Source organism: Macrotis lagotis, chromosome 1 (genome assembly GCF_037893015.1).
Source record: "Macrotis lagotis isolate mMagLag1 chromosome 1, bilby.v1.9.chrom.fasta, whole genome shotgun sequence".
Lineage (NCBI taxonomy): Eukaryota > Metazoa > Chordata > Mammalia > Peramelemorphia > Peramelidae > Macrotis > Macrotis lagotis.
Genome location: NC_133658.1, coordinates 430,091,369 through 430,118,968, shown reverse-complemented (window position 1 = coordinate 430,118,968; position 27,600 = coordinate 430,091,369). Strand labels below are relative to the sequence as shown.

Genomic DNA, 27,600 nt, shown 5'->3' with positions numbered 1-27,600 from the left:
CCATCTTTCAAAAGAATAAATAAAACAATAAAAAGTGAAAAATTTAAAAAGTATGCTTCAATCTGCACTGAAGAGTTCATAATATTTTTCATCATGTGTCCTTTGTAATTGTTTTAGATCACTATTTTGATCAGAGTGAAAAGCTATAAATATTGAACCACTTTTCTTGCTGTCTTTCTTGCAAGAAGGTCAATGGAACAAATAGAGCAATTGTGTATTAGGCATTCTATGTTAAAATATTTAGCTGTGCTAGCTAGTGAGGTGAACCCATTACATATTTTGCTTGTAAATTAAAAAAAAAAAAAAGCTTACCATCAACTGGACTCTCATGGTTGAGGCTTAAGACCAGCATGAAATTCTGGCCCTTTGACAATCTTAAGATACTGTTTCATTCAGCCAAAAAGTTACCAAGAATGGTTTTATTCTCTCTTCATTTCTGCACAATTATTTACATTTAACAATATTAGTAAGAAATATATGGCTGTACCTTTTTCTCTAGCGAATTACTCCATTCTTTCAGTAAATTAACATGTTGCACTGCTGAGCTGGCCTCATGGGTCTTAATTTGCTGATTTGTTCCCTGTGAGAACAAAGAACAAAAAACATTAAAATCAAAATAGTTTTAAAAACATACAGAAAGAATATAACACAAAACTATGAAACCAATAGTAAATCTGAATGGAGGGAAATCTGATCATATGGACTTAATAAGAAATATTCAAATGAAGAGAATAGGTTTTAATGGCAAATATTAGCCAACTGAGGTAATTAATATGTTTTTAAATACATGGGAGCATAGTCAAGGAATGGGAGAGGAGTTAAATAATAAAAATGTTTTTATAACCCTACATGGAAATTTGAACTAATTTTCTCCCCATTCTCAAAAGAGAGAACCTTCTTTTGAAATAATGAATTTATAATCTATTTCACAGGAATGAAAATTTTAAATCAGGGATTTTTAAAAAAATCATTTTTTTCACTGATAATTAATAAAGGTACATTGAAGTCATAATTAGATGCTGCCACAACAGTATATTGAAATTCAAGTCCAATTAGGATCAAATTAAATAGTATATACTGTAACTAATCTACCAAAAGAAAACAAAAATTTGTATAAAAAAATCAAAATTTGCTGCTCCCATACAGCCTAAAGTTTTTGATAATTATAAAAGTTACATACAAACGTATATAATATACAGAGTACATAAGATGTAGACCAACTTAGTCTCTTCCAAACAAGGTGATAATAATTCACTTAAGAAATGAATTTGTATGAAAGTCTTCAGTGTTTTAAAATCCAAAATTTAAGAAATCACTAGAAAATTGTTAATGATCTCCAAAACATATACTCTGTATACAGAATATTTATATATATGTCGATATACATTTAGATATATACAAACATATATATGTACACAAAGAAAATGAATGATAGTACGTAAGACATAACAGTGGTTAAGGGTCAGCATTATTATAGAAATAAAACAATGAAAACTGTAGGTATTTCTTGAATTTTTGACAAATAAAATATTAAAATTTCTATACTAGGATAGAATTTATTTATGGTATATTATAATTAAGTGGAAAGTCTTTTACTTGAGATATATTTTCCCTTCTCACAGTTTTAAAATGCCAAGATATATATTAAATGAAAACTTAATCAAAATTTGCTGGCCATCTCAGACATAATTAAAAAACAAAACAAAAATAAAAAACAGGTTTCTCACATTACGTATGCAGCAATAACATAGTATGTTCTTACCAGACTAGTACATTGTGTGTGTGTGTGTGTGTGTGTGTGTGTGTGTGTGTGTGTGTGTAACTGTCCTTCATGTTAGCTAATCTCAAAGGAAATGTAGTGTGAGAGAAAGAATGATGGATTCAAATCCTGGTTCCAATGGACTTAGTATCTGTATGATCCCAGCCTGATCATCCCAACTCTTGAGTCTCAGGTATCTTAGCTGGACAATGGGATCATCATACTTCAACTACTTACTTCCATGGGACTGTTGGAAGGAATGTGCTTTATAAACTGTAAAGCATTATGGAAATGGGAAGTGTGGAACTCCAAACTAAACCTGCATCTAGATATTGAAATCTGAGTAAGTACATATATATGTGAACATTCATTTTTTCTACATTTATCTATGTGTGTATGTGACCTCCTATAGTTTTCTCTGTATTACTCTACAGAATACTATAGATGCTGCAGAAACTAGAAATGTCCAGATAAGTTCAATGTTTCTTGTCAAATAAGTTAAAACTCCTGCCACAGACTCTCTAGAAAATCCCCAAATATAATATTTGTTCTTTTATTTTTGAAAAACAGCAAAAGATGTTTTTACTGTAGAAGTTATGAATGGAAAGACAACTTCTGCCTCCCCAAAGTGATCTAACTGATGCCTCAAGGCATCACCAGAATAAAGGGCAGACACCAAGACCTGCTGCATACAACTTGACTCATTCATACAACTCTAGGTTTCTCCTTCCTTATAAAGACTAGAGTAGTCCAGAACTTGCATGTTAAATTGCCAATATAAGTTTCTCTTATTGCAGACTTTCAGCAATTGAGAAATAGAATCATTATATACTGACCTGAAAAGTGCAGCCATAACGCTTAAAACTACAGGTACTTGGGGCATTAATACATTCTGACAAATGTGCATTCAACTGCAACGGGAAAAAAATGTGAGTTTTGGTACAAACGTTTGCATGATAATGCTCAAATACATTAAGGGCACAGATCATCTGGATTGTATTATTAAAAATGGTGTTTCTAAATAAACAAGTGTGTATATTATCTGCTTGCTAGACTCATATGCAGCAATATACAGTATATCCACATATATACACACATACACTAATATACAGAAATACATTTAATATAATAATTTTCTAAAATTGTAGTTTCTCAAGAACAAATTGTTCAAAATATGACAAGCAATCTGCAATGCCAGAATTGAAAACAAAACAAAAACAATAAACCCAAAATGAACAATTATGGACCAGAAATGAAAATTGCATGAAACACAGAAATCTCATACAGTATTTTAAGATGAAATTGGATCACACATCTCATATACAGTACACAGGAACACAAAATGAAAAATATTTTCAAGGCAAGCTTACACAATGTACCATTAATCATAGAATCATTAGAGATGAGTTTTTCCTCTTTTGATAACATTGATTTCTTCCCTAATGCAATCTTATAATGAATGTTTGACATTTAATCTTAAAAAGAAACCCAGTGATGGTGGGTTGTTTTTTTTTAATGTGGATCTCAGTATTACCAATATTTCAAAAACTAAACTGAGATTAAAATTCACATGAATTAGGAGAGGAAAACTCATCTTTTGGCAAAAACCTTGGTTAGACTGAAATATTCTTTAAAGTATAAAATAAAATTACTTTATCTCTCATACAAATTATTACAATGATAATATTTTAATGTATACGTTATTAATTTTGCTTATGTATAAATCTTAAAATAATGTCCCAAAATAACTTCCTTAAATATAAAAATTCACATTAGAAAATTCACGTACATTTCAGTCCTGGAAAATATTTACACATCAAATCAGAGACAATGATATACAAAAGTGCAATAAAAAGTCAAGGGAGGTGTTTTTTCCTTTCTGTTCAGCATAGCTGAAAATCTCATAATTTTTCATATACAATAATATATATAGATTTATTTTCTTTTTCTCACTAGTACACAGAGGGTCCATTCTTTATATGCTGGCATTTACAATAAAGGAAAAAAGGTACCATTCATTTATGACAAAATTATAAGAGAATTTATAACTTATCTGCTGACCCTTTCCTCCCACCCACCCCTTAATGGTTTAAGAATGACCAACATTGTTGTGGACCTGTTCAAATGTCATCTTTACAATGACTATGCTAAAATAACCTTTTTTTAAAAAGATACTGTGCCAGGACAGAATAATAGTTGTTATTAATCAACTACTATAACATTTAGAAATGTGTTCCCTTCTATACCATTAAATATTCATGAACTATAGGTATAAGAAAAATAGCTTATAATCTCATTTTACATTATCAACATTTTTGGAATGAGAAAACAAATGAACAATGGTAGCAACAAAATGTTGTACTATGTAAAATTATGCATAAATATATCAAGACACACATCTAATGTTGCAAGAATAACCTGCATTTGATTAGAAAAATGTATCTGATCATCCTAATCTTTATAATATTAAGTTACTGTACTTTTAAAATATAACTCTAGACTATAATCACACACTTTTGAACATTATCAAATTATATTTTTAATCTGTATTTTCATTTTTAAGTATCATCTTATCTCTGAGTTGTACCTAAAATATTCATAACTACTTCTCTCCTTGGCAGCTCCTGCTTCTGTCCCCACCACTGATGGTCTTAACAAAAGGACAAACATGTTCAGCTAGTGAGTGTTGATTTTCTGCTGGCAAGACCATCCTCTGAACAGAAAGTGCTGTTTATTCCCCCAAGTACCACCTGATTATTCTTCTCAGAACCCTGCTGAGCAACACTGATTCAGGAGTTTCTTCAAAGAAGATGGAAAGGAAATTAGAGAAATAAAATATAGCCTCCCTATAACTACCATTCATTAATATGGATGGATGTTTAACCAAAAAATTGTCCAGATCATATCACTAGAAACCAAACTAATTGGAGGATGGAGGTCTTAAGGAAAAAAAAAATTAGAATGGGTTTTAAACAAGATAGAAACTCATTTTCCTACTATATTGGATAACAATGAGTAAAAAAAGGGTCCTTGAGAAAAAAGGATGTACAATGTTTAATGTCTATATTTATTTTACTGTGAGAATTAATTTATCCATGCCCTAAAAAATGATAATTTAGATGCATTTTTCTCAGACTATAAACTATGTGGATTGTTATATAAGTAAAAAAGACCCATGTATCAGTCACTTGGTCTATTATCCTAATAACAGGAGACCACATCAGAGATTTGAGGTATGGTTAGCTATTGGGAAAATGAGTCTCTGATGTTCTTCCCCCTCCTCTTTGATTTCTTTTTGAATTCCCATGAGCTTGTATATACCAGCTTCACAAAGTCTACTGTGTCCTATTTTTCCTTAGACTCTTTCACCCTCAACTATCTAGCTACCAGAAACAAATACTAGAAACTAATCTCTGCTTAAGGGTTGGCTGAAGGATATTTATATTTTAACAGACAATGCTAGGTCCTAAAGGCCTTTAAAATCCAAAGCAATAAATCTCTACTGATGGAATTTCAGATCCCTATGAGAGATATTTTGAAGTACTTCAGCTTTCATGAAACCTCTTCATCCTACACGCAGAACCATGATCCTTGTTCAGAAGTGCTTATAACACCACTAGGTTCCTGGCAAGGCACTTCACCTTTCTGAGGAATCTGTCTTATTATCAGTTAAATGGGGATAATTATTCTTGTACTACTTGCTCACAGGCTGGTTATGAGAAAAATGCTTTGTAAATCTTAAAGTGCCATAGAAATGTGAATTGGTAATAGAAAATCAGATGTTTCCCTGACAGCTAGTGATCTATTTGATGCAAGAATGACCTTGAAATTTGATCCAAGATTATTCTGATTTTACTAAAATGAAATATTTTAAAATACATATTCATCTCATGCACTATTGAAATATATATATATATTACTCCACTATTTTTAATCTTGTAATTGCTGCCTCTGAAACACATGACAGAGTGAAGCTGGCATCAATAGAGTATTATTGAGGCGAAGGCAGCAAACAGGTGTGCCAAGAGTACTGATTCTGTGTGGGAGCTAGTGCAGCAGGTAGTGTGGACAGCAGAACGAGCAACTAATCTGACTTTGAACCCCATCTCTGGCATGTGCTGCCTAACCTCACTGAACCTTAGTTTCCTTATCTATAAAATGAAAGAGTTGGTATAACACTGCCTTCCAGACCTAACAATCTATGAAGCTATGATGTTTCTACAGCTAGGGTAACTGTATAGCCTGTTCTATTAAAAAGTCTAACTGAAATTATCTTTTAATCTTACTAAATGTCTTTACATTTTCAAGATAATCTTATAGAAAAATTCCATAAGATTACATACAATATTATATATATATATATATGTATATATATATATATATATATAATGTCATTGATATTATTTCATTTTTCAAATATCCCTTTTTCTCTGAGATGTATCTAAAATAATCATGACTAACCCTTCTTTTGGTACTTTAGGTCTTCTATATATTTACCATCTTCTCTCATTCTCTTATACTCACTATAGGGTCACAGAGAAAAAACTCTTAAATTTTTAAGTAAAAAAAATAACTTTTCTAAGTAAAAACTGGAAAGGGTCTTATAATTCTAGAACTAGAAGGGATATTCAAATAGAATATGAGAACTTGTAGGAATCTCAGAAACAGTCTAAATCATTCATTTTAAAGAGAAAGAAATTTAGCCCAGAGATGTTGCTGATCATCTGGTGACGAGGCTTCTAAAATGAGCTTGGCCAGTCTTCACATAAAAGATGCAGTCTGTCATTGGGCTTATACTCAGTAAAACAGCATGTTAATAGAGCATCAAGGAAGAGAAGTTTCTCAGTCCCCAACTCTACCAGAACACTGAATCCTCAAGGCCTCTATCACTTGGGTTGCTGTTTTTAAGCATTTTCTAGAAAAAATTTAGATTAGAAACCTATTTGTTTTTCATTTTATTTTTAATCAAATGGCATTCTACCTTCTATCAAAACTCATAGCTTTCATCCAATAAAAATCTCCATGAAATAAGTGCCAAAAATCTAGATTACTCACATCCTAGGTGATTTCTTATGCTAATGAAACTCTTGGGATAAAAAAAAAATCCAATTTTTAACATTGTCATCAAATTTTATTCAATGATGAGATGGTACAGAAAAAGCAAAAGAAAATAAACACCTACAACAAATTTACTTTTGAAAAGGGATGCACAATAAATTACATAAGGAGGCAAATTCCACAAGGTCCATTTCCCCCTACTCAAAGGGAAAAAAAACATTTTTTGCAAAATCATTTTTTAAAGTTATCAAAACATACCCACTCATTACTGTCATGCTCAATCAATTTTATATACTTCAAGGATTAAAAGCAAATGAGTTCTACAAAATGTAAAAAAAATCTCACAATCCAATCTAAATTTCTAAATCTAATAATACTAAATAAACATATATTTACAATTTACAATTAGTTAGAAGCATCTTACCTCACTCCTCAAAAGTGTCTGAACACTACACTTATGTGGGCATGAGACAACAACACATGGGCAGTCTGTATCTTCATGTTTCTAAGGAAAAGAAGAAAAAAATTATTGTGACTTGTTAAAAAACAGTCTCTGTCTACAAATTAGCAAAGGACTTTTACCAAAAGAAAATGAACTTCCTACTACAATCATACCAATAAAAACTCTATACAATAAATGGAATTTAATGTAAGTGTTATATTTATATAACATATATTATTTGAAAACATTTTGAATTTGGTACAATGATTTCTTAAAAAAAGAGAAAAACAACTACACTTTATCTTAGAAGATAAAACAAAATATTGTTAATGAGAATAAGCATGTATGGAGCCTAATTTGAATGATAAAATATAAATTATGAAATACTTGCAAAGAAACAGTCATATTATTTTGGCAATGTGATAAAAATAATGGATGACAGGTACACAGAGTACTCCAATGGAACTCTTACAATGTCAGGAGAAAATGAATAAGACCTTCAGCATGTTGGATGCAAAGGCTATAACAAGCTTTTGGGAGAACATGGGCAAGAATCGAACAGGATGGGCAGGGAAAGATAGGTTGTGATCTATACTACTGCAGTGAACAATCAAATGATGTGATCACAGATCTATTTGAATATAATAATTCAAAATTTATTAATTCAGATTTTGTTTAGATTGTTAGAAAATCTCTTTCTAAAACAATCTTTATTATCTGAAATGTTTCACAGTGTTGAACTAAATGAAATAAGCAAGAGTTAAGTATCCCAGAATAATTCCTGACACTGGATAAACAAACTTCTAAGAAATTACTTAGAGCATAAGGGGACATTAATTCACCCCAATGAAAATATAAAAATTCTGATTTCTGAGGAAATGGAGATGACAACCAATTTCATTAGATTTAGATGATCTTCATGAGTTTCTATGGCTAAAAATATTGATCCCCTTGATCATCTTGTGTTGAGGTTTCTAAAATTAGCTTGTCTTTTCTTCAGATAAAATATGTATTCTGTCACTGGGCCTATACTCAATCAATGAATATTTATTAAGTATTTTCTGTGTTCCAGGTACTAGGCGAAGCACTGCAGATATAAAGAAAAAGCAAAAATCCATGTCTGCTCTCTAGGTACTGACATTCTAATGGGGGAAGCAACATAAACAAATAAGAACATATTACATAAATATAGAGCAGATGGAAGTTTAATCTTAGAGACAAATCACTAGCAGCTGGCAGGACCAGGAAAGGATTCCTGGAGGAAGTAGTACTTGAGTGAGTCTCAGAGGAATTGGAGTTTAGGAGGTAAGAAGATCTAGTCTAGCTTCCAAAAATCCAGGGTCATTTCTATGCCATGTTAAGGCATCAGAAGAGGACTTTAGTGATATAAATTATCCTTAAATTAATATTCAGAAACCTTAAATAGAAACATAAAATCAAAACACAAGAACTCAGTGATAAATCTCCCATTTTATTCATGTTCTAATAATAAAATAATCAAGACCATTAAATATTTTCCAAATTCTAATAATAAAATCAGTGATAAATCTCCTCCCATATTATTTATGTTCTAATAATAATCAATAGATCAATTAAATATTCCCTGAATTCTAAATATAGCAAGCATAAATCTATTAACAAACCTCCTTAAATGTCATCATAAAAACATAAAGATTATAAATAGGTTATTCCTTATAATTTTATATAACAGAGTTTTAATATTGTCCCTTCAAATGAATGTAAGTGAACTTCTCAAGCTTTCTCAAAATATATAGCTCAAGGTCATGATGAAATAATCAAAGTCTTATTCAACTCATTTGGAAGTGAATTTAAAAAAAACAAAACTTAATACTACTGATAAGTTTAACATTTTATGATGGAATTAAGATAGTTCTAACAAATGCTAGTAGATAATTTACTATAGACATAATTCTATGTATTAATTCCTATTTATTGATTGAATTCCTCTATATAGATATTAAGAAAATAACTTCTCCCAAATGAATTACTGATCTACAAAACTAAAATAAGATATTTTAATTCTACTTCTCTGAGTTACTGAAAAATGAATAAATACCTTTTGTAAAAGATGATCATCTCTTGTGACATGGTATGATGCCAAAGAAAGAGATGAACACATAAGTTCACTATAATAACTCCTAAGATCACTAGGCAGCAACATTAATGCTATTGTCCCAGGACATGGGACTTACTTGGGTGGGCAGATGAAATGTGGTCAGTTGGAACTAGAACTAGATTGGGAGTCAGAGGAGGAGGAGGGCTGAAATCCTCAGTCTGTTAATTACCATCTATTATGACCAAGGGCAAGTCATTTGACTTCTTTGGGTCTCAGTTTCCTTTGTAAAATAAGAAGGTTGGGCTAGACGATAACTAAAGTCCATTCCATGATTCTTAAAAAAACCCTAAGATATTAAAAAACCCTAAGAATTTAGAAGGCTCAAATATTTTAGCCCTACATTTAAAGTGGGGCTTCTTCTCTCTTCCCATAAACCAACAATCACTATGAAGACATTTGAACTTAGCTTCACTGTAGCTACCAAAAAAATCTCAGGTGATCGTCAATCCTTTGCTTGTTAAAAATTATTCACTAATTTCTACATTAGGTTGCTGAGGAAGAAAGGACTACTGCCCTGCCCCTGTCCTTTTGGCATCACTCTAAATTAGGACAAAATGGTACAGTTTGGAAGAAAGATTTGAATGAATAAGCAGCAAATAATATTAGAATTGTAGCTGAAATACAGAGGAAAAGTCTGAGCCCTTGAATGACAAAATTCTTCTGGAGTTTTGATGTTACAATTATGCCCCACTTCAGTGCACGTTATATAATGATAGGATACATTTACATAGTGCTTTAGGGTTTATAAAATACCTTCTTCATAACAACCATACAAGTTAAATATGATAAATATTATTTAATATTTTATAGATGACAAAACTGAAGCTCAGAAAAGAATGATGAGTCACCCGTCACAGAAGTATATTTATCAGAACTGGGATTCAAGTCCCAGTATTCTTACCCTAGATCTAGGGCTTCTTTCACACAACACTATACAACACTACACAACACTACACACAGCACCAGAGATAGTATACATAGCTAACTTCTTAGACATATCATAAAACGTAGTTCAAAGGAATCGAAATGACTCAAGTATCAAGATTACCTAGTTGTTTTTTTTTTGTTGTTGAAAACAAATTTAAAATCTTTGAGAACTTCTATTTCTATTTGTTCCAGATAGTAAAGATCACCTCATTATCAGGCTAAATTACTGGAAGTGGAGTCTATGAACTACTATAGCATAGGATTATTGAGGGCAGCTGAGACAGTCAACATGAACATATTTTTTTAAATCATAAAGCACTATAAAATGCAAAGTAGTAGTATCATTATTGTTGTTTCAGTTACAAAATTTCTAAAGAAAAGACTTTACAAAAGATTAAAAAGCTTGTCTTACAAAACTTACACAATGAGCCTGTAATGCCATTACAGAATCATGTAATTTAAGCATTAGAAGGGGGCTCATCTAGTCTAACTCACACCTGAAAAAGAATCTCCACTAGAGTGTGCCCACTGAGTGGTCAGCCAGCTTTTCCCTAGAGAGCTCCTTAGCAAAGAAATTCTACCTCTCTTTCCCAAGGCATCCTATTTCCATTTCTGGATATCCTCTATTGTTTTTCCTGGCAACAAACTTGTAGTAGCTTCTATCAATTGCTCCTGGTTTAGTCCTCGATGACCGAACAAAACAAATCTCACCCTTCTTCACATGACAGTTTTTCAATACTTGAAAAGAACTATCATGGTTTCTGGAACTGATTGGTGAGCTTTTGCCTTACCTTGCCTTGTGCTTCTCAATTCCCTCACATGATTTTGAGAGAGGTCCTTTTGAAACATTAAAGAACTACAGAAATGCAAATATTATTATGATTGTTATTTTTAGAAAAGAATCTTGAGAAAATTTGTTTGATGCAGAAACAAAATCTGAATTGCACAGAAGGTATGAGTAATTGAAATAGGAAAAATTTCACCTGCAATGTTATCATGGGAACTTGACTTTTACAGTATTGACATGTTGCTTCTCGGTATTTACATGACTTTTCTACATGGTCTGGTAAATCTTTTCGCAGGATTTTTTCTTTGCAGTCAGCACGAACACATGGGAGTTCTTCAAATTGGCATTCACTTTTTAAATGTACCTATGAGACAAAGGACAAACAATCCTAGCTCTTTGAGAGCTCATTCAATATGGAATATTGAATGGAACAACTGAATCTGAAATAAAATGAGTAATGGCTCTAATCTTAAATAAGTGGTTCTCTATCTGAGATTTCTAATATTTACCATCACATCTGTGTACAGCCTGCAAAGAGTAACAGATTAATCAGAGACAATGACTTCCATAATGTGTTTGAGAATTATTCTTGTGCTAAATTGAGCCTGAAGAACTTCATAGGTAACATCTCAGGCAACCTTCTGGGTGGGAAGCTAAAAATCTTAGTTAGTCACTACATTTCAGTTTAAATAATCTTGAAGCAACATTTCCCAACCTGTGTTTCAAGGAACCAGAGTTTTTCATACAATGTTTATGGGAGTTCTGTGAGAATACTTCTGATATTTTCTTCTTCTAAAAATTTAATATAAAATTATATATTAATAACAAAGGTGACATTTTAGTATATAAATAATATAAATTTCAACTTTTTGGCCCTTAAATATTCTAATTCTTTCTTTGCTCTGAGAGGAATATTATCTATACCACTCAAGTCAAGGTTCAGAGATTTTGTAAGAACATTTCAAGTCACAAATTGCCATGTAACCAAATTAACTTGAGAAACACATCTTAAGAAATAAAATATTGAGTTAATTTTTATAATTAATAAGAAATGAAATATTCAGAGTTTTCAAGAAGTCTTTCAGGAATAGACCTCAGTTGAAGAGGAAGGGATTAAAATAAGTGAACGCTAACATTCTGCAATTGTCACTGAAAACAGATTCCAAAAAGAAGCCATGCAAATTCAACAATGTAGATTTTTTTCTAGGCATTTCAAATTGTGAAAATTTTTATGAAGTTTAAATTTTTTCAATATTTCTTTGAAAATAAAAATTAATTTGGAACTCTGTTCAAAAGTTATTAAACTGTATACCCTTTGATCTAGCTAATATTACTAGCTCATATTGCAATGAGATTAAAAAAAGGAAATGGATTTATATATACAAAATTATTTATAGCTGCTTATTTTTATAGGAGTTGAAAATGGGAGTTAAAGGGGTCCTACCAGTTGGGGAATAGATAAAAAATATTACTGTAAAAGAATGTAATGGAATGTTATGCCATATGAAATGACAAAATGGACAGTTTTAGAGTAAACTGGGAAGATCTCTTTTTTTAATAGAGAAGTAGTATTAAACAAAATTTTTTAAAAAATAGAGAAAAGAAACTTTCTTTTAGTTTTTGCAAGGCAATGGGGTTAAGTGGCTTGCCCAAGGCCACACAGCTAGGTAATTATTAAGTGTCTGAGGGCACATTTGAACTCAGGTCCTCCTGACTCCAAGGCTGGTGCTCTATCCACTAAGCCACCTAGCTGCCTGGGAAAAGAAACTTTCAAAAACTTTAGAACTCTTTCAATGCAATTGACAAACCATGAGCACAGAGGACTAAAGACAAAGCACAGCATCCATCTCCTGCAAGAGAGATGAAAGATTAAAATGTAGAATGCATTTTAACATACATTTTTAGACATGGTCAATATGAGAATTTGTTTTGCTAGACTATTTGCTAGAGTACATATTGAAGGGTTTTATTTTTTCATTTTTTTGGTATTGTTCAATGTGGATGGGAGAGCAATGGGAAGGAGAAAGAATATATACTTTTAAAAAACAAATTTGAGGTGGGGAAGGGTAAAAAAAAAGCTAAACTATAACCATATAATTTACACATCAAGTAAACTACTTTAGGGGTGGTGTAGGGTAGTAGTAAGGACTCTGTTGTTGCATCTGGGTTGGAATTCTAAATTCATTGTCTATGTAATCTGGAACAAGTCACTTCACTTCATTTCACTTCTCTGTAAAACTAGGATAAGATATACTATAGAGGGACTGCAGTAAGAAAAGCATTCTATAAGCTGCCAATCACCCTATAAATGTGAGCCATAGCTATTTCACTATAGTGGGAGTAAGCAATGTTACCAAAGCCTCTTAGATTCAGGGTAGTAGATGACTCAACCTGGCTGACAATTCAGGTCATAATGCCATGGGAAACAACAGTTCAAATAAAAGCCACCCTGACTGTTTCGCATTTTGGTTTTGGTTTTGAAAAGTCAGTACAGACATGGTCTTATATAGGTTAGAACTGAGGACAAGAATTCCAAGTATGGTGAGTATACCAGCTCCCTCTAGAGAATGAACATGCCTACTACTAACTAGCACCTTGTGAAGAGAACAAAGATCATGACTGATTAGTTTCTCCATCATTTAATTGGCTAGGATTCTTGTGAGAGGGGAGATGGCATTCTTTTGCACTAGTCTATAAAGGTGAGATGTTAGACCTCTCAGTTCTTTTTAATGTGTCTTTCTTCCAGAGTGATGCTTAGGGTAGAGTTTCAGGTAAAGTATGCTGCCTTTGAGGCAGAAGTACTTGGTAAACTGTATATTTGTCCAAGTGAACTAAGAGGAGAATTTCTGGGTTCTCAAATTCCTGGCCATCCTGTTTATAAGGACAGATTAGAGACCAGAGCCCTGATAGCAGACTTTCCTAGCTAAAGAGATGGCAGTAATTGGGCAATAATGGATTTACTGAAGAAGCACATGGTTGTCTATTCATGAGGGAGCAATATTTTTGAACCTCAGCATTCTACGGACAGAAAGTAGGATTTTGAATTTCTAGATAGTCTAATCTTACAATGTATTCTTTTTTTTTAAGGTTTTTTGCAAGGCAAATGGGGTTAAATGGCTTGTCCAAGGCCACACAGCTAGGTAATTATTAAGTGTCTGAGACCGGATTTGAACCCAGGTACTCCTGACTCCAAGGCCGGTGCTTTATTCACTATGCCACCTAGCCGCCCCACAATGTATTCTTTTAAGTCAGAAGGGAAATGTCTTGGGGAGTACTAGCCTTGGGAGTTGCCTTAAGGATAACCCCAAGTTTGAGAATTCAGGAATCATAGCTTTTGGAGGAGGTAAAGGGGGTGAGGGATTTCCTGAGCAGCATGGTTCATGGAAAAAGAAGAGAATCACCTACATGGACCCTGCATCTGGAGCACCAGCAAAAGAAATACACTTATTTATGGAAAGGATCAAGTCTAACAGTACTTTGACTTGCTAGTGCAGTACCTCCAAAAGATTGTTTGAATTCCAGGAGTCTATAAGATGAGGGAGTATTACTTAACTAGTCTGGGAAAAACTATGCAGGCCCCTGTAAGAAAGCTAGAGATTTACTAGAATATTGGAATGTTCTCTGACTGGAAAGGAAAGGACAGTATACTAATAGTCCTTTAAATGTTTTTTTTCTATATATGTTTATGGACTCACTCCATTCAATCTTATACATCTTATACACAATCTTATACATTCTATTTTCTGTGGGGATAAAATAAAGGCTGTTCTCTAGATATCTATTTGTTACCTTGAGTACTTTTATAGACATTTTCTTTTAACCCACCTATGTGAAAATCTTAGCATAAGATATATTGACAATTTTTCATAGGAAACTCTGGGTAAGAGTATAATGAACCAAAGAGAGAGTAGTACCCTCTTAGGTCAGCTCCTGTGTGATCCCAGAATTCTGGTGGCTAAAACATATTTATATTTCAGACAATTTAGGCTGTTCAAACTTGAAAATTATGTCAATGTTAAGGAATTCAACTTCTTAATATAAACCCTAATAATGATGGTTCAATGCTCACCAGTAACTGTCCCAGGGTTAATTGTTCTGTGCATCCTCTGCTTTCATTCCTACAATATATTTGAAGAGCCAGAATTTCTCTCTTACAGCAATTATCCTTAAATACCTGAAATTGAAAGGCACTTATTTTAGAGGACTAGCATCACTTGAAGAAAACATCAAATATCAAATAAAGCAAAAGGCTTTTAATAAAATTATAAAACCAACTTTGAAGTGGACAACAACAGAGTTAAGAATCATCTGGATATTTTTATACAAAGTGAAGGAACTATTCCTGCTACAAAACACAATTAAAATAATCTAATCTTAACAAAATTATTAGATGGGACATAATGGTAAACTTTTTAAAGTACTAGCATGATTGATTTTTCAGATGCCATTACATAGCTTAAGGACACAAATATAACATGAATACATTGCTGAATTTTTCAAATATTTAGTCAAACATATAATCAAATTTTCAGGAACAAAGAACTAATAATGTATGTATTAGTAGAGATAGGTTTCATTGAAAAATAAAACAAAATAAAAAACCAGATGGAAAAGAATTTTATAATAGAGAATATCAGTACTGGATTCGGTTCAACACCTGCTCAATGAATGAATCTCCTTTACAATATTCTTGCTAAGTGGTTACTCAGCTGCTGCTTAAATGCCTCCCATAACCTGACAAACTAATCAATTTCATTGTTGGATTGCTCTAAATATGTAAAAATTCTTCCATACATTTAATTGACTTTGGAACAAACTTCAGTGAATTTAGTTCTAGCATATTTCCCAGAAATATAAAAGCCTAATAATATATATCAGTATTTCATTTTATATATTGAGTGGGTATTGGTGACAATTCCCAAAATAGGCATGATAAAGGAATTCACTACCACACAATAAGGAAGTGGTAGAACAAATTTCATACTACAAAGTTAAATAAAAGTAATAAGAAAATTGAAAGTGGAATAGCAATGATGATAAAAAGAACAATTTAATAGAAAAAAATTACCTTGAGGTGAATGAGTAGGAGTCCCATTTCCAGCATTTACTAGTTATATTTCTCATAATTTAATCTGCCTGAACCTCATATTCTTTATCAATAAAATAGAAATAATAATTATATTATCTTCCCATGTGGGGGATAATTATGAGACCAGCACTTTGTAAATATGAAAGTGATTTTTTATTCTCTTGTAGTATTAAATTTGTTTCTCATGATAATTCATTTCTTTCTGAAATAGTTTGATTATAAATGTTTAAAAATATTTACTGCAATGACCAACTTTAATTTGATAATAAAATGGAGTTTTTTTCTTGGAAAAGAAAAATCTTTCTTTTGCTTTTATTCTTAGCATTCTTCACCACTTAACATACTGTGAATTCAACTTAATTCAAGAAATATTTACAGAGCATTTCTTATGGGAAAGGCCCTGCTATTCAATGGGAAATAGTCTTGCTTTCTAATGAAATCTTCTGAAACATTTTTGTTACTAGGAGTTTCAATTAAATGTCTACTGAAGAAGATCCTGTGATAGTTGAAAAAGACACGTGAAATTTTAATTTTTTTCCCTTCAACTTCATTGGGAAAGAAATAGAATAAATGCTGTCAATTATTAAAAATAAGAAATTCAAAACCAGATAAAGGTCGTTTGTAAATATGGCTTAAAAAACCTCATGAACTTAAGATACTAAAATCATCAACTTCAAAAGCTTTAAGAAAATTATTTTACTTTTATTTTGTCAGATTTTATAAGTCTTGAGTCATATCTGGGATCTTTATTGTCTATATCAATCTCAAAAAGGCAGCATAAGCATAGAAGATAAAAAATTGGATTTAGGAGATAGGAAGAAATGGGTTACAATCTGGCCTTACTAGTTCTTATGGCTCTGCCTATGGAGACAAGACATTATGTCTCGATAGGTCTCAGTTTCATCAACTAAAAAAAAATAAGCTAAATAGCACCAGGACTATCTACTATAACAGGGTTTTTATAAGGATCAAACCTTAAAGTGTTATTGAAAAGTCAGTCATGTTTATTATGACTATTGTTAGAATAAAGGAATTTTGGGAGAGTTTAGATATCACATATACAGTTCAACCCCTTCACTTTACAGACAAGGACAACGAGAAACTGCGAGATTATAGTACACCCCAAGTACATGAAACAAAGGGGGGGATCAAAATGCTGATATTGCATGTCCCCACTGATCCTTCTTGACTTATGCTGTCTTCCTGTTTCAAGTAGTTTTACTTTCCCCACCTAACTTTGGACACTTTTGCTTTCAAACTTAGTTCAAGACTTCTGCTTGGTCTTTGAGACTGGTTACTTTAATGTCCTCTTTCTACCTCCTTCTCTCTTTTTTTTTTCTTTCAATGAAATTGGATTTCTTTCTATAGGTGAGAGCTCAGGAGTATTCACAATATGTTTATATTTTCACATGCAGACATTTTACACTAGGAACTCAAGTTAAATCAAATCTTTGTGTTAAATCAAATCTTTGTGCCAACACTTCTAAGTAACAGATTATCTCTGTGGCCAATAAATGATTCTTTCTTACCATAGGCCAGCGGCAGAGAACCTCCAGCCTGGCAGCCATATTGGTCTGGCATTGCCATGACAACTGCAAATGGAACTTGAAATTCAATAAGTCTTAAGAGCTTTTAAGGGTGAATTAATTAAATGTTTGACCAAATATAGGCTGCGAATGATGTTTTAAATATCCAAATGGCCCTTGCTTAGAAGGGCCACCCTTCCCACCCCTGCCTTAGACCAATAATCCCAGTTTATGAATTTGAGAAGAGATTGTATAGCACAGAGGGCAGAAGGTTGGCCTAGGAGTCAGGAAGACCTGGATTCAAACTTCGCCTTCTTATAGTAGCCATGTGAGCATAAGCAAGTATCAACCTCTCAGGTCAAGCAGACATCTCTTTAAAATTGCTAATCACAAGGAATTGCCTATCTGTATTGGTGGAGGGGATTTCTATGGTGGTGATTCCCTACAAGGTCTGAACAAACAAAAATGAATTTCATTCCTCAGCTATACTAACATGCTGTTGTTTTATCAAACAGCACCATTTATCAAAGGCTACTCAGAGACACTGTCATGTTTTTGGTTCTTCCACTGGATGCTAGTGAAGGATTTCCCTAACTATTAAAGGAGTAAATTTCTAAAAGAGCACTTCAGATAATAGTAAATGCCCCCTTTTCTACTACTGTCACTACAGAACAGAAAGGGGTCACACAGGTTGCAGGATCATGAATTATTTTCATTGCTTCCTGGCTTTCCATGGCCAAAGATTTTATTATCTAGTGACCAGCCTGTTGACGACTTGCTCCTCTACTCCCTCACTCTTTATGCTGGGCCTTAAGAGACAGAGCCACATGTGAGGACTTAAGGGTTCCAGAAGGACGTTTGAAATCATTTAGTTAAACTTCATTTCATAGATGGAAGACAAGGAGAAAGTTACCTGTCCAAAGTTAGACAGTTAATAAATAGTAAAGGCAGGATTTTATAATATTTCATATTATTCAAGGTCAGGGGGCCCTTTCACACTAATGTTCTGCCTTCAAAGTCCATAGAATTTCTTCCACTTGTTACTTCATAATAATTTTTTCTGACTTAAAATTCATTAATATTAATTAATTAAAATGAAATTAATAGTCAACTATTAACAAAGTCAAATGCCAATTTATCCATGCCATCAGAGGGCAAGGATAACGATTCTGATAAATGAAGTAGAGATCATTTAAACAATTAAAAATTAACAAAAAAATGAATCAATCATTTCAACATCTTTTTTTACCCAAATTCATAAACAAACTACTGCTAAGGAGCAAAGTTGAATGAATGGACTTTATTTTTATTTCTTCTTTTCTAAACATACTAATTATGCTTAAAACACAAACAATGACAAGGTACATGAAAAACTATGAATTAGAAGTCTCAAAAATCACCCAAAGTTTAAAGTAGTATTTGGATCTTTTCTGTACTCAGTAAATTCATGATGCTGCAATGATATTAGAATCCATAAAAGACAATTACTTATGTTATATGTAGTCATTTAGGTTTGCTTTTCTGGCAGGTGAGGTTGTTCTCTAAGTTTTAAAGACTTCATATGTAGAACATTCTCTTTCCTACCACTCCTCCCCATGCCCTTCTGGGCCATGAGTATAATTATACTATTATTTTTTTTGATGATTACAAGATTCTAAAGACTTAATCTTTCTTTATTCAGAATGTTAAAAATCGCAAATATTTTTAACTGACATATTTGGAACTGTATCTTTCAAACTTCATATGTCCCTATAAGTACTGAAGCAGACTGCTTTGAGAGTGTTAAATGGGGATTCCTGCATGAAAGGGAAGATAGAATTTGTTACCTCTAAGCTCCCTTTCAATTAAAAAAGTAGTCCTGGATAAGTCACTTTTTCAATGTAGAGAAAATTCCTCATGAAGCACTCCTTATGTTGATCCAGACAAAAAAAAAACCAAAACAAATCCCCAATACTCAAGATAGTGTCTTGCACATAGCAGATTTTTAATAAAAACTGGTTGAGTTGTCATTCAATAAGCATTTATTAATTGTCTATACCAGATACAGAAGTTGGCTCTGAGAATACAAATATAAAAATCAAATAACCCATGACCTCAAGAAGCTTATATTATACTATGGTGGAAAGTTAGTCTTGAGATCAAAATTAGTTTTGAGATCCAATTCTGTTGCTTTTTAGATATGGGATCATGAAAAAATTTCTTGAATTTTCATTCTGAAAAATGAGATAGTTTGGCTATATAATCTCTAAGGTGACTTTGAGCTTTCTCATTTTGTAAAACTTCATCTATACTTAATGCTTTGATTTGGGATTTGAATGGGAGAGGTATCTATTTAATCTAATAAATAAGATTAAGCAAAATTTTGTAGTAAAATTAAAATATAAGATGGCATTAAATATGTATAAAATTACATTTTCTTTTAATCTTTCAAATTTAAAATTTCTTTTCAAACAGATTCTGCTCATATATATACATATATATGTATATATATATGTAATATATATATATATATATATATAAGAATGTCTAAATTATGGGTGTGTTTGTGTATGTGAGTAGGCATATGTGTATATAATTATAGTCATCGGGGGGGCTGGGGAAAAAATAAACTGCACAACAGAGAACAGAAGAAAACCTACAAGGAAGAAAAGAAAAGCAATTCTGAACACAATATGTATTTATTATATGAGCTTTCTTGAACTGTAAATGTATTTGCTTTATATTATGAATCCTGTCATGTTCTGCTATGCACATGACAATGTTTGTTTTCTTATTTTGTATTAAATTTTAAAATTAAAAAATTAAAAAAATAAGTATTTAAAAATACAACCAAATTATAAAAAACATTTTCACAAAGTAATTGAGAAATACTTTGTAATACCTTATCTTTAATGATGCTTTCTTGACATGCTGTACATTTTGGACTTGGAGCACTGGGGAAAAACACACAGATTAATTATATTATAGCATAACAAATCATTTTTAAAAATGTGAGCTTTTACTTATTTCTTAAAACTGTAACATATATTTTAGGAAACTGCAACCTTCAAATTGATGCCACTTAATGAAAATCATTATGCTTAATTTTAATTATCCAATTTGTCTTGCTGCTACAGTAAGCTCACTTCAGTCCAATATGAGATGAATTGGGCATAAAATGAAATAGAACAGGAGGAGCTACCATGGGAAAAAAATGTCAATTAAAAAAAGTTCTCAAACATTTAAAATAAAAATTCATTTCAGCTCCCATGTACTTTTTGTGAGAGCCTTTCTATACTGATCAAAGTATATTTATTTACAGAAATCAAAACTAAAAACCTATGAAAGGGAATTTAGGTTATCAAGTACTAGCACCATTCCATTTTGTTATAATCTACAGGTTCTCTTTACTTTAAAAAAAGTTTTTCTTAATATTATATCAAATGGCTGTTTTCTTTATGATATTAAAAATAGATGCAATTCACATTCTTTCTATTTCCAGATTTTCTTGATGCACAGTTCTCATCATATCACTACACTGTTCAAAAAGCTTTAATGACTCTCAATTGACCTATGAAATAAAAATTTAAAACACAACCTGATATTGAAGTCTGCCACAGTCTTACAGCCTTATCTTCCACTTTGTGATTAGAGAACTTAGGATATTCTGAATGTACTCAAACTTTCCTTTTTCTACAACAATGCTCTTGTCATTCCCTAAGACTGAAATGCAGTACTCCAATATAAGTTCTACCTGTTGAAATCTCATCTATCCTTGAAGGGTCTGTTCCAAATGCCACCTTCTCTATGACATTTTCTCAAACTCTCTCATTCAGAAATTATAGCCTCCCATCTCCAAACTCCCAAAGCATTTTGTTTGTATTTCTTATGATTTACCACATAGAGCCTCAGAGCTGAGCACAATGCCTTTCAGACTGTAGACATTAAATGAATATTTGTTGAATTGAATATGAAAACAGTATCAGTACATTGATGCTCTTTATTTGAGGGGCAGTTTCTTTATAAAATGAAGATATGGACTAATTGAGCTTTAATATCCCTTCTCATTCTAAAAGCCTGTGTTTCTATGTTCTCCTGTCCCCAAACAATAAAGAGGAAAAGAGATCCATCAGGGTTGGTGGAAGAAAGACTAGAGAGAAAACACAACCTGGTTTCTATTTTTTTCCTTCTGAGTTTTTCTCCTTTATTTTAACCAGTTGGGCCATCATTTCCAGGCCATCTCTACACCATGATATCTCTTCTCAAGTCACCATCATCAAAATCCCTTATCCCTAACAAGAACCTTGGATCCTCACTGTTTTTGGAAGCATACTCTGATAGGTGAGTTTTCACCTTTTCTTGATCAGAAATGGGTTTCTACAATACTTCCAAGTCATCTTGATGCTATTTTGTTGTGTGAGTGCAAATCTACCCCTCTAAATTTCTCTTCATGGACTGTCTTCCACCTAGGTCAGTGTCTGGTAAGTGCTTTCTTTGTTATCTATCTATCTATCTATCTATCTATCTATCTATCTATCTATCTTTCTATCTTACTAAATATTCATTTAGTAAATATTGTATTTCCTATTAACACACCTAACTACATTCTCTGTAACTACCCTTACTCACTTATTTATAAGGTTCAAAGTCCCAAAATCTTCTAAACAGTAAGTAGATTCAGTAAATTTGATATATTAGACCTTAATGATTTTTCAAATATTCTTTGAAAAAAAATAACACTTCATGACAAATTATTCTTCCTTTTTTCCTGAGGTCTCTCCCTTCAAAAAAGTCCGATTGCAGTACCTAAATATGGTAATACTCCCATGTTCTTGAGGGCCATACGAACAGAACACAAGTTCTCACTAAGTTTCCTCAAGGTGGCAAGGCTAAATAGCCTATGGATAAACGGAACCAAGCACTAAAATGTATAATACTATAAATTTTATGTCCAGTATGTTGACCACTAGGTGATGAATTCTTTGGTTCTGATGATCCATGAAACAAAAACCAAATTTTTAAAATTAGTCCTCAGCACTGGGTTGTATCCTTCTGGTTTCATAGTGACAGTGATATAGTTATGAAAAAGAGACAAGGGGTGCTGGGAGTCGCACAGTTCTTAGATCATTTAGAAATATTAATTTAACACTAAACATGAGTGCCTTGCCGAGCAACCAGTGAGTAACATATTGCTGGAAGAACAGCATACTAATATTGACACTCAGAATAAGGGAAAATTAGAGCTTATTGGAAAGACAGTATACAGTCTTTGGAGAGGAAAATGAAGAAGCTGGTATGATTAGTTTTAGGATGTAACCAAAAATATTAGGAAAGCTCATATTATTGTTTCATATGATTATAATATCATAAATCTAGAGATAGTGGGGGCCCTAGAGGACACTGAATACAAATTTTTCATTTTATTCCTAAGGAAAACTTAAGGAGAGAGACTTAAGTGACTTGTCCAGTGCCACAAAGTTGGTGACTAAGCAGGATTTGAATCCAGGTCTTCCTGACTCTAAGTCCAGTGCCCAATCCACTATATCATTTTGACTCTTATAGAATGAAGCTTAGTGATCTTGTGTTGTATTGTCCATAATGAATGAACAAAACTAGAAAGATCTACATAAAAATGACAGCAGCTTACATTTCAATGTTTATTTCAGAAGATAAAGAAACAAAATTTGTGAAGAATTTTATATAATTTTCCAAACTAAGTAAATATATATTTTAATACTCAGGAGCTTCAAAATGAAGGTGAACATAAGTAGGGATGTTAAAAAGTATTGGATAATGTTAGTTAAGATTAAAAGACAATAGAAGCCATGAGCTTATAGACTACAAAGAAGTGTATACATATATATATATATACATATATATATATATATATATATATATATATTTATATGGAGAGTGAGAGAGAGAGAGAGAGAGAGAGAGAGAGAGAGAGAGAGAGAGAGAGAAAGTCAACTTGGAGAACACCAAAGATCATCACAAAAAATGAAACTGACTATAGCTTAACAGATAGGAAATTACAGGTAAATGATTACAGTCATTTCTGAACTAGTCATGTGCTAGTGTACTGACTTGTTAGAGCAAAGATCAAAATCAGCATAAAAATAGAAAAAAGAATAAAGATGAGAAGATATGACATATTATTACATAGCTCTTACCTGACTTACTCAAATGAAATGTTGGTACTAAAGAAAGTAAACTTTGTTAAGAGAAAAGACAATGGCATTATAACCATTTTTAATGGAACTTGTGATATCATTGTTATGAGGCATTCTTGGTATAATTTCCTTTACAAAAAAGGATTAGTACCTAAAAAGCAATTTATGGTCTTAGAAAATTGCCTGGGGGGCAATGAGAGGTCAAATAACTTTTCTAGGGTCACACAGCTAATTAGTATGTATCAGGGAAGGAAATTGCACACAAATTTTCCTGACTTTGAAACCAGCTTTGCAGACACTACAACTAGCTGCTTCTATGAACATCCTTTCTTATTAGTCTAGTCTCTCTAATCATCACAATAAGAATGCTGAGTCCAAAAAGTATCTGTCATCAAATACTTGATCTCCCTGTAAATTAGAAAGACATGAGTATAAGTCAACACAAACTTGCAGAATCTTATGAAAGATGGATTATGAGCAGTATGACCTCCAGGTCCAGAATGACTATTTTTTTGATCTTCCAACTTGGATATCCTAAAGACATCTCAAACTCAGCAAGTCCAACACAGAACTCATTATCTTTCTCCCCAAATTCTCCTAGCTCCTGAATTTTCCTTTTACTGTTGAGAACACAAGCATCTTATCCTCCAAGTCCTCCAGACTCAAAACTTTGAAGTCTGTCATTCTCTAGTCTTCATTTGCAATTCATTCCAATATCCAGTCTTTTCTCAAGTCTTATCATTTTTACCTTCAATATCTTATAAATTCCTTATTTCTCTTCATTGACACCATCATTACCCTGATGCAGGCCTTCACTACCTCACATCTAGATTACCAGTAGTACCCTTCTAATTGGTCTCCTTGTCTCAAGTTTCTTCCCACTACAGTCTATCCCCTCCACTAAGCTGCTAAAGTGACTTTCCTAAAGCTCAGATCTGGCCATATTACCTTCTCCAAAATAAACGCTGCCTATTATTTCTAAAATCAAATATAAAAATCCTCTGCTTGTTATAAGGCCCTTTAAATCTCTTTATCTTTTCCTACCTTTTCAGTTTTCTGCTGTATTCCATATACTTTATAATGCAGTGACAGTATTTTCCTACTATTCCTTACTCAACATTTCACCTCATGACTCTGTACCTTATTTTTTCACTTCCTATTTTCCAATATCCCAAATGCTCTAACTGATAAGAATATTCCCTCCCTTGATACAGGTTGGTTCGTCAATACAGAGATCTTGAGCAGCCACTGAAAATGGATAATGAACTGGGCCCAGCAATGAACAGGATAAAGAGAAAGAGAACAGGATGGATTATATTTGGAAAATAATGTGATATTTCAAGGATACCAAGATGCTCCCTGAAACAAAACATGATTATTCTTCAGATGGTTCTATATTTTTGTATTACCACAATTTTGGAAGCATCAAAATTCTGGGTGATCTAAAAGGCAACAGAAAGACATAGGATGCACTAAATAACACATATTACCAGTGATATCTTTTATGCCAATCAGAAGATGCAATATCAGAAAAAGTTGGGCTGCTCAAGTAGCAAGAGTAAGAGAATAAACAATCAGCCCAGTGTTACCTACATAATATTAAAAGAGCTAAGGAAAGATTTCTATCATATTTATAGATGGAGCCTTTATGGGCATACATAAATAAGAGTTGTACATGATGAGAAGGTATTCAATCTGTACCAAGGGAGGGAATACTCATATCAATTAGATTTAAGTATTCAAAGAAGGACAGACTGCTATTAACAAGAATTTTAATAAAGATAAGGTTTATAGAAAAATTAGTTAAAAATCAAGAAATCTAAGATGTCATGGTAAGAGACTAAGACAATTTTCCAGTAGAATGCATGTGCATGAGTATGTTATTTCATACACATGGTGCATGACCAATTTTTGATAATGAAAGATTTATAGAATATATCTGTGATCTTCTTGGCTACATTGGCATGTTCTAAATCTTTTATTCATAGGAAACTAAAATATAAAAGTAGATCTGAATAACATTTAGAAGATTGAAAATTTGGATAGGTGGCTGTTTCACATTTATATCTGTCCTCCACAGCCTTCATATATTTCTCCTTGTGCCCTCCTTGCTCTGAGACTTAGCTGTCTTGGTCTTACCTACTCCAAGCATCCACATGGTTAGACTAGCAAGCTAGAGGGAAATGCTTGCAGACTTCAGGCAGAGATCTCTTAGCAATCTACTCTTCTTCTTTCCAGGAGTTTTCTGCTGATTTTTTGGAATGAAGGAAGGTCTGACTTTGATGAGTTCATAGCAACTTGCATAGATGGCAGGGAAAGAAAAGTTAAGTGATCCTGGCTCCCTGGACTGGTGTCAAAATATTTGCCTGCTTTAAAGTTGATCTAGAATTTCTGAAATTCATTCAGGCTACAGGCTGTATATGATTCTTTTTTGGGGGGGGGGGGGTTCTTCTGTCCTTTTCTTTCCCTTGAAAGGATATTATTCTGATATTTTTCCTGGACTATGGGAGACTTTTTTAAAATGATTTATTCTTCTGTGTTCAATTATTTACTTTTTTCTCATAAGCCACTAAATATGATAAAAGCTACTCAACACCTATGATTTTATGTACTTTATTATTCAAATGTAGAGCAGCAATTAGGGAACTCCTGAGAAGGGAGAAAAATAGTTAAAATTTGTGATATTTTGCCAAAATGCAATCTCTGACTAGGAACTTCAGCTAAGTAACAAAGAGTTAAAGATTCATTTTTATTACTTCCCAGGACAGAGAGAATACTTTTACCTGGATTTCTAAGGCAAATGAATCAGAAGCATGACTATGGCCGGCTAAATAGGTGTGCTAAATTGAGAAGCCTAGCTTTTAAAGGAAAGCCTTTCCTCCAGAAGGGAAGAGTTAAGAGCATGGCTAAAAAGTCATATCCAAAATAGAAAGAATAGGCAAGCAAGAGTGACAGTCAATCCTGTGGAAATGCAGCAGCTCCAACACAGAAAAGATAAGTGAGATGTATATCTTATCAAATGTTATTAACAGCTATAATATGGCTATGTATATTTGTTACATATGCATGTGTTCTGTAATACCTATAAAAAGAGCCAAAGGCCTTTACAAAGTTAAAAATGATCCCAAGAGTAAATGATCAGGGACGGCTAGGTGGTGCAGTGGATAGAGCACTGGCCCTGGAGTCAGGAGTACCTGAATTCAAATCCAGCCTCAGACACTTAATAATTACCTAGCTGTGTGGCCTTGGGCAAGTCACTTAACCCCATTTGCCTTGCAAAAAAAAATAAATGATCAATATGTGAACTCCTTTGTATTATCACATATAGTACATTCTCAGGAAGAAATGAGACTATTCAATTCATATTTCAAAAGCTATCTTCATAAATAAGACTGGTTACTCTCATCAATGATTTACGACTGATTGCATTCATCAATGACAAATTACAGATGAGAAGAAAGATCCCAATTAAAAAAATCCAGTAAGATTTTTCCTTTTCTGTCAAAAAACACTGACAACTTTATCTCATCTTCAATTATGCAAACAGTTGTCCTCCATATTTTAATCAGTTTTTCCTAAAAAATTTCAGGGGCAAGTTCTGAGAATTTGTGTATTTAAAAGCTGAAATTGAAAAAATCATGAGTGTAAAGGTTGAAACTGAAAAAAGATTACCTCAAAAAACATCTAGTCTATGAATACTTTAATTGACAGCCAGAAACACAT

General features: G+C 32.6%; 1 protein-coding gene and 1 long non-coding RNA gene across 5 annotated transcripts in view; one reads left to right on the top strand and one right to left on the bottom strand.

Annotated features, from left to right (window-relative positions):
* The window catches only part of TRAF3 (TNF receptor associated factor 3), a 167,908-nt gene that overhangs the window by 25,820 nt on the left and 114,488 nt on the right, over window positions 1-27,600 (bottom strand). For all 4 annotated transcript variants that reach the window (XM_074213155.1, XM_074213154.1, XM_074213158.1 and 1 more), the window contains 6 exons: window positions 20,607-20,658; window positions 15,180-15,284; window positions 11,307-11,474; window positions 7,242-7,322; window positions 2,596-2,670; window positions 488-580 (listed from right to left, as the gene is read on the bottom strand). In XM_074213155.1, the coding sequence (XP_074069256.1) occupies window positions 488-580; window positions 2,596-2,670; window positions 7,242-7,322; window positions 11,307-11,474; window positions 15,180-15,284; window positions 20,607-20,658 (574 nt within the window). The remainder of the gene's footprint in view (window positions 1-487; window positions 581-2,595; window positions 2,671-7,241; window positions 7,323-11,306; window positions 11,475-15,179; window positions 15,285-20,606; window positions 20,659-27,600) is intronic.
* On the top strand, window positions 13,588-25,282 carry LOC141506395 (uncharacterized). Its single transcript, XR_012473837.1, has 3 exons — window positions 13,588-13,651; window positions 21,922-22,045; window positions 25,092-25,282. It is a non-coding gene; the product is annotated as an uncharacterized LOC141506395 (long non-coding RNA).